This window comes from Chlorella variabilis, assembly GCF_000147415.1.
Source record: "Chlorella variabilis unplaced genomic scaffold CHLNCscaffold_9, whole genome shotgun sequence".
NCBI classification, from domain to species: Eukaryota; Viridiplantae; Chlorophyta; class Trebouxiophyceae; order Chlorellales; family Chlorellaceae; genus Chlorella; species Chlorella variabilis.
This window is the reverse complement of record NW_005435079.1, coordinates 1,124,142-1,130,784: the sequence shown is the minus strand read 5'-3', so window position 1 is coordinate 1,130,784 and position 6,643 is coordinate 1,124,142. Positions and strand designations below refer to the sequence as shown.

The following is a 6,643-nucleotide window of genomic DNA, read 5'->3' as shown; positions in this document are numbered from 1 at the left end:
CCCCCCCCCCCCCCCCCCCCCCCCCCCAAAGCCATGGAACACGCCACCTCACTCACATGGTATCCAAGGACATCCGCCAGGGATGGTTGGAGCCCTCCGCCTGGCCCCACCAGCTGGCTGGCAGAGTGCCGCTGAGCTGGTTGAATGCAGCGTCCAGCTGCTCCAGAACCGGGAAGGAGCAGGGCAGCTGGACCGGCAGCGTGCCGGCAAGCGAGTTGTTCCGAACGATCCTGCGGGGGAGATGCGATGCACACGCGTGCGGCGCATTTGGTGAGAGAACAGCTAGCATCCCAGGCTGCACCACACACCAAGCATTGCAGTGTCTGTCCACCCCCAGCTCAGGCAACGTTGGCACTCGCATTTGTCTAAGGCGTGATGGTGTGGGCGCAGCGATACCGTGCAGCGGCCAGGACTCGCAGGAGTCGTTGCTGGCGATGTGGTAGGTCAGGTTGCACCCATGCGGCAGGCCGCCGGTCAGACTGTTGTATGAGACATCCAAGCTGACAAGCCCGGGGAAGATGCTGCTGCAGCCCAGATTCAGAGGCAGGGTGCCGGACAGCTGATTGCGGCTCAGCCACAATAACTCCAGCCTGCCAAGCTGTTGCCAGGCAGCAGGCAGGGTCCCTCTGCATGCAGGTAGGCAGGACCAAATATGTGAAAGAGGCAGTGTGCAGGGCTGGCATGTGGCAGTCACTTTGCTACAGACCCACGCATAGACAACACCAACAAGGGCGTGCTGCTGCATGAACTTGCACAGAAGATGACAGGCACCCGCTGATGCAACGGACACATCACATGCAGCCTCATTTACCTGAGCTGGTTTGTGCGCAGATCAATGTGGGTTAATGACGGCATTGTTTGTGCCCATCCAGCGGGCAGCATGCCGCTCAGCTGGTTGTTGCTAAGCTGGCTGCACAGCAAGGCACAGCGGGCAGGCAAGAAGAAAACTGGTGGACAGGGCAGCTCAAAGATAAATGGCGTGCCATCAGGCAGCAGTCAGCATGTTGTACAGCAACGATCATACCGCTCGAAGTGATGCTCACTACCCTGCGGCAAGGCCATCCGGCACAGCGCGCGCAGCTGGCTGGCCCAAGGGCTTTACTTACATCTTTTCTATCATCGCGCCGGCCCAGCTTGACGGCAGCGTCCCTGTCAAGCGGTTGTCTGAACAGTCCAGACGGGCAAGCCTCGGCAGAGAGCTTGGCACAAGCGGCGGCAGGCTGCCGGTGAACGCGTTGGTCCCAAGCTCCAATGATTGCAGGGATGGGAATGCGCCGGAACTAAACCAGGTAGACGGCAGGCTGCCGGTCAGCCCACAGCCAGTCAGCACGCTGCAACATGCATCCAGCAGCAGGGGTGAGGACAGGGTAGGAGGCGAAGGTATCACATAAGGCGGGGCTGAGAGGCCCAAAGCCACTTACAGCTGCTGCAGCGACGGCAGTGCGTTCTTGGCCCCCCATGCTGCTGGCAGGCCCCCAGTCATTGCAACAAAGAATATCCTGATCTTCCTGAGACGGCGCATGCCCGCCCACGATGCCGGCAACCGGGCAGGGCGGTTGAACGTAGAGGGCCCCGGAAGGTCAAACAGTTCCAGGGCCGGCAGCTGCGCCACAAGCTCCAAAAATGCGGCGGACAGGAGCAGAGGTGGCTCCAGGAAGGATATTTCTCGCCGCATGAAACGGAGCACGCTGCATGGAGACAGGGACGTCCAGGGCGGGAGGTAGATGGATGGAGCGAGAGCTAGGAAAGCCAGGTGAGCGGAGAGCGATATACATGAAGCGCCTCGACAATGCCGGCAGAATTTGGAGTGTAGCAAAGAGGCAACAGCATAGCTCCGGCGCCTGTTTGAACTTAAACACAACAACAGGATGTGCTGGCGCTGGCTGGAGGAGCCTGGCAACTCACAGTTTTGTCACGAGGCCGTCAGCGCCGCAAGTGACGCCCACCCAGCTGCAGGGAGGGGCCGTCAGGTTTGTTGTCCAGCCAAGGATGGGGCAGGTAATATTAGTTTCGCAATCTATGGTAGGCAGCAGATGGCCGTCTTCGCAGCAACCAGGGTAAGCAGCCGCTGCTACCAACGCGGCCTCCGGAGACGCGCGCTCTCCGGCCAGGCCTATTGTGGCATCCCTCAAGGACTTCAGCACTGCAGGACAGGCAGGCAACAACCCCATATGATCTTCACCCAGCGTCGTCGAATTGATGACCATGCACAGGTGCAGCCAAGCCCGCCACCAATGCAGCCACCTGCCAGCAGCGAGCACCTACCAGCGGCATCGCTGGCGGCGGTGGCGGCGACAGCCGCCACGCGCAGCAGCAGAAGGAGGAGCAGCGGCCCTGCTATCAGACGCCGCATGATCCCCCCTATCGCCTGGCCGCCTGCTGCACAGGTCTACAGGCCCGCAGCCTCGGGATGGAGCACTCGTGTCTCGAGAGAACCCGCGGGGCGGGCTTATCCGGCTGCACATGCATGGCACGGAAACCAGATTATGACTGCGCCAGTAGTCGCCGTTGCGCCCTCCAGCATTCAGGTCCTTCCGCGCCACGTCAGCGACTGCCGGACGGAGCAAGTTGTAGCTACCTCAAAAACAGGCAAATGCCTGGATGGAGGTCATATCACGTGATGGCTGGCCGTGATTAATCAGTAAATCAGGCTGCAATTTGCTGCCTCGCGCAACCCTGCCGCCGCTGCCACTAGGCTTACTCGGGCAACAGGGAGGAAGGTCCACACATGCATGGATAGGAAACAATATCAGAGGTGCATACGGAAGAATTAAAGAATTAAAGGGAGGTTACCGTAAAATTCACTCTGGACGCGTCGCAAGCAGCCATGTATCCTCGGCAGAACTACTACTGCTGTTCAGCCCAATGCCTGCAGCTGCCCCTTCGCTGCTGTCCTGCAGCACCGCCACCACATGTTTTGCGCCGGGCCGTGCAGTGGGATCCCGGTCCAGGCAGGCGTATGCCAGCTCAGCCACAGCCAGGGGGCAGTGCTCGGGAACCCTGCACATACAGATGTGGTGCAGGAACTGATGGCAGTGAGACACAGCAAACACCTCTTGCATGCCGCGCCAAGGCCAGATCGGGCAGACCGCCAGCCCAGCTTGCTTGTGTGGGCTTAAAGTCTGGTAAAGCAAGAACTAGCTTGCAACATAGACTCCCCGCCGAAACGGGACGGGAACCGGGCGAAAGCAGAGAAAGCAATAAAACAGGGGTGGAGCAAGGCGACATGCAACGCAAGCAGCTGACAGGGCACGCATCGAAACGTGTGTATGACTGGCAAAGTGGCATGGCGCATTGGGGAGAAACGCAACGGTACGGGAGCATGGGCTGGCCAAACGGCAGTGCGGAACGCTAGGTCACTAGAAAAGCAGGGAAAGGCGCACTATGTATGCAATGAGGGCAGCCCCGGCTCGGGGCCGTTGAGAAAGCAGTGGGCGGGAGGGGGGAGGCCCCGGTGTGGGCGGGCCCCATCGAGGGGGGATGGGGCGCGCAAGCGGCCAGATGGGGCGGGGCGCGGGCGGCAGTGGAGTCCTGCGGCTGGGTGGGATATAGGGCAATGAGCGTTGAGCAGTGTGCGATGAGCAATGAGCAATGAGCAGTGAGCAGCCCCTCCCTAAACAAAGTGAAGCGCAGGACGGGGTCCGGTGGATGGGAGGCAAGGAAACGCGGGGGGTTGCCACGTGCGCTACCGCCGCCGCCGCAGGCAGCACCCCTGCGACAGCGGCGGCAGCAAGCCGTGGACCGAAACTCCGTGCCGCCGAGTCCCGTGGCTGTGGCCGTGGGCTTCTGGCAGGAAACTACGGCCGCAGCTCGGCAGCACGGGGGCGTCGCAGCGTGCCGCCGCCGCCGCCGCGCTGCCCCCCGGGCACGGCGGCGGCGGCAGCAAGCTTGGGCCCAAACGCCGTGCCGCCGAGTCCCGTGGCTGCGACCGTAGACCGTGGGCCGGAAACTGCGGCCGCAGCTCGGCGGCACGTGGTTCTGGTCAAATCGCCAAGCGTGCAGCAGCGCCGAACCACGCTTCCCGGCCTCGGCGCATGCCTTCAGGGCCCCCCTATCGCTGGGCACACCCCTCCAACACCGAACATGCGCCCGGGGGGGAGGGCGGCCCGGGCTGCCCAGGCCAAAGTGGGCCGCCCTCGAGCAAGAGGCGGCCGGGCTGTGTGCTGAATGAATGAATGAATCCTTGCTGAAAGCGCACAGCACGGCACACCTGAGCTGCAGCTCGGCCCGCGCATCCCTGCCGCGCGCCGCATGGCCCGTCAGCACCTCCAGCATCACGATTCCCAGGCTGTAAATGTCGGACGCTGGGCCGCACCAGCCCCCTGCCAGCTGCTCGGGGGAGGAGTAGCGGTTGGGGGTGCCATGAGCTGTCACGATGCTGGCCTGCAGGATGCCTGACTGCCCGAGATCGCAGATTTTGGCAGTGCCCAGTGATCCATCCAGCAGCACATTGCTGCAGACCAATGGGAGATAGGGAGGCACAGCAAGCAAGCGACAATTGCAGCGAGCACACATGTGGATTGGCAAACAGCAGGGATGGTCAACCACGCAGCCACAGGCTTAACCCACCTCGCTTTCAGGTCAAGGTGCACGATCTTGCGGCCACGTAGGTGGTGCAACGTGCTGGCAACTTGGAGCAGCAGCTCCCGGCCCCTGCAGGTGCAGGGCAGCGAGTGTAAGCAATGTCAGCTCACAACAGACAGCCGACAGGCAGCTGTGCAAGCAATGACGCAGTCGACGATAGACAGACACAATGCCAGCACACCTGGCATGGTAGCGCAGCGCCGGGTTTGGCAGCTGGCTGAGCAGCGAACCACCGGACATGAGCTCTGTCACCACAAACACCAGGCCATGCGCCCAGCACACGCCAACCAGCTGCAGGCAGGCGCCGAGCCAAAACACATGTCATGGCTGGGAACGCATGTCATGGCTGTGGGAACTGTGACAGAGCAGCAAAATCCCAAATGAACTATACAACACACTGCAATATGCAAAGAGCTGCACCACCCGCCCCCTACCTGCAGGATGCCAGGGTGGTGGCAGCGGTGCACCAACGACACCTCCTGCTGCAGCTGCTCGTTCAGCATAGGACCCACAGGCAGCAGCATGACCTTCACCGCCACCGCCAGCTCATCGTGCAGGCGAGCCAGATACACCTGCAATGGAACAGCAGGCAAGGGCAGTACGATTTGCGGTACATTCATCCACGACAGTGCAGCAAGCAAGTGCGGCAGTGACTCTGTCTCTCACCTTGGATGAGGTGCCAGCCCCAATCTCAACCAGCCCTGCGCAGCTGCTGCTGCCGCTGGTGGGTAGTCGCTGGCTGAAGGTAAGATCAGAAAGCCGCAAGGAGAGGGGCCCGCAGGCAGTGGCGGCACGCAGCCGCTCGGAAGCGCGGCCAGACGTGCTGGGACCGTCCCCAGCAGTGGCCTCTTGCTGCCAGCTGGCTGTTCCAGGCAGCTGCTGCGTCAGCGCACTTGACTCTGGTGGCCGATGGGCTCCAATCACCAAGCCCTGTTCATCAGCTGACGCGCCATGCATGCGCTGGCTCAAGTCACGCAGCCGCCGCTCAATCTCTGCATGCTCCTTGCGTTTTGGTGTCCGGATGCTGCCGGCGCTGCCTCTGCTGTACTGCAGCAGTAGCTGCAGTCCTTCCTCGTCCGCTGGCGCTGCTGCCGCCCGCTGCGCATGCTCTCTGCGAACTGCAGGCAGCAGCACAACAGCTGCCATCACCAGCACAGCTGCGCCCCCCACTGCTGCTGCCAGCACGCCGCGGCTGCTGCTGCTGCTGCTGCTGCGCACCACGGAAGGACTGCAGGCAGGCAGGTGAACGCTGGTGGTGGCATTGTAGCAGACAGTCCAACCCTCATCCGGATGGTTGATTGGAATATCCTGATATCCGCCCGGCTGCACGACAATTGCCTCGCCGCTGCCTGTATCTGTCCAGCCGCCCACAAGGCCACTGGTGTTCAGGCAAGCCCTGTGTTACAGTCACCCCGCTATGATAGGCCGCGTGAGCAGACCTTGGGCAGGGGGCACACGTGATCAAGGGGCATCAAGAGAGGGGGTGGACCATGGAGCACCCTCTCCATGGCTCCGACCACCCTCCCCCCAGCTGAGCGTCCCAGGGTCACCCCACCCTGGCCCCGCTCCCCGTCCTGCCGGACACGCAACCCCCACAACGTGGTGGGGGACGTGGGGATCCTTAGCAGCTTAGGCCTGCCAGGCCGACGGGTGCCGATGCTGGTGCGGGCTCCCGGCGGCAGGCAGCGCCGCCGCCGGGCACTCAAATGGCATGGGGCACATGGGCCCCCATGCCCGCACATCTCCCAGGCACATGAAAATACCAGAAGGCTGCACATGTAAGGGTGCATGCATTGCAGGCAGGAGTGCAAAGTGGCCTGCCGCGGCGGTCGGCTGTGCCATTACTCAGTCAGCCGCCGCTACCGTGCCGGGCTTGGCGTTCCCATGCCAACATGCCGGCGTGCCATCGCGCAAGGGGCCAGTGAGTGTGTGAGGCGGAGGTGGGGGTGGTGGGGCTGCCGCTGACCGTTGCTTGCTGACGCTGACGCTGCTCTTACCTGCGGGGGGAGGGGGTGGGTCGGGAGCCAAGGCCGGGCAAAAGATGCCTGGGCCCTACTCA

General features: G+C 62.7%; 2 protein-coding genes across 2 annotated transcripts in view; both read right to left on the bottom strand.

The window, feature by feature from the left end:
* Window positions 1-2,483, bottom strand: part of CHLNCDRAFT_57778 (hypothetical protein) — a gene marked incomplete at its 3' end in the record, with an annotated part of 5,561 nt that extends 3,078 nt beyond the window's left edge. The window contains exons 1-7 of the mRNA XM_005847927.1: window positions 2,266-2,483; window positions 1,906-2,143; window positions 1,422-1,688; window positions 1,107-1,331; window positions 812-910; window positions 397-626; window positions 57-230 (exon numbers count right to left, since the gene is read on the bottom strand). Of these exons, the coding sequence (XP_005847989.1) occupies window positions 57-230; window positions 397-626; window positions 812-910; window positions 1,107-1,331; window positions 1,422-1,688; window positions 1,906-2,143; window positions 2,266-2,353 (1,321 nt within the window). The 5' untranslated portion in view covers window positions 2,354-2,483. The remainder of the gene's footprint in view (window positions 1-56; window positions 231-396; window positions 627-811; window positions 911-1,106; window positions 1,332-1,421; window positions 1,689-1,905; window positions 2,144-2,265) is intronic.
* A 1,771-nt stretch (window positions 2,484-4,254) lies between these two features.
* CHLNCDRAFT_17626 (hypothetical protein) lies at window positions 4,255-5,129 on the bottom strand (the record flags this gene model as incomplete). The annotated part of the gene is made up of 3 exons (XM_005847926.1): window positions 4,255-4,453; window positions 4,570-4,643; window positions 4,971-5,129. Coding segments are annotated over 3 exons (432 nt in total), but the record flags the coding sequence as incomplete, so codon positions are not given.
* Window positions 5,130-6,643: the final 1,514 nt, after the last annotated feature.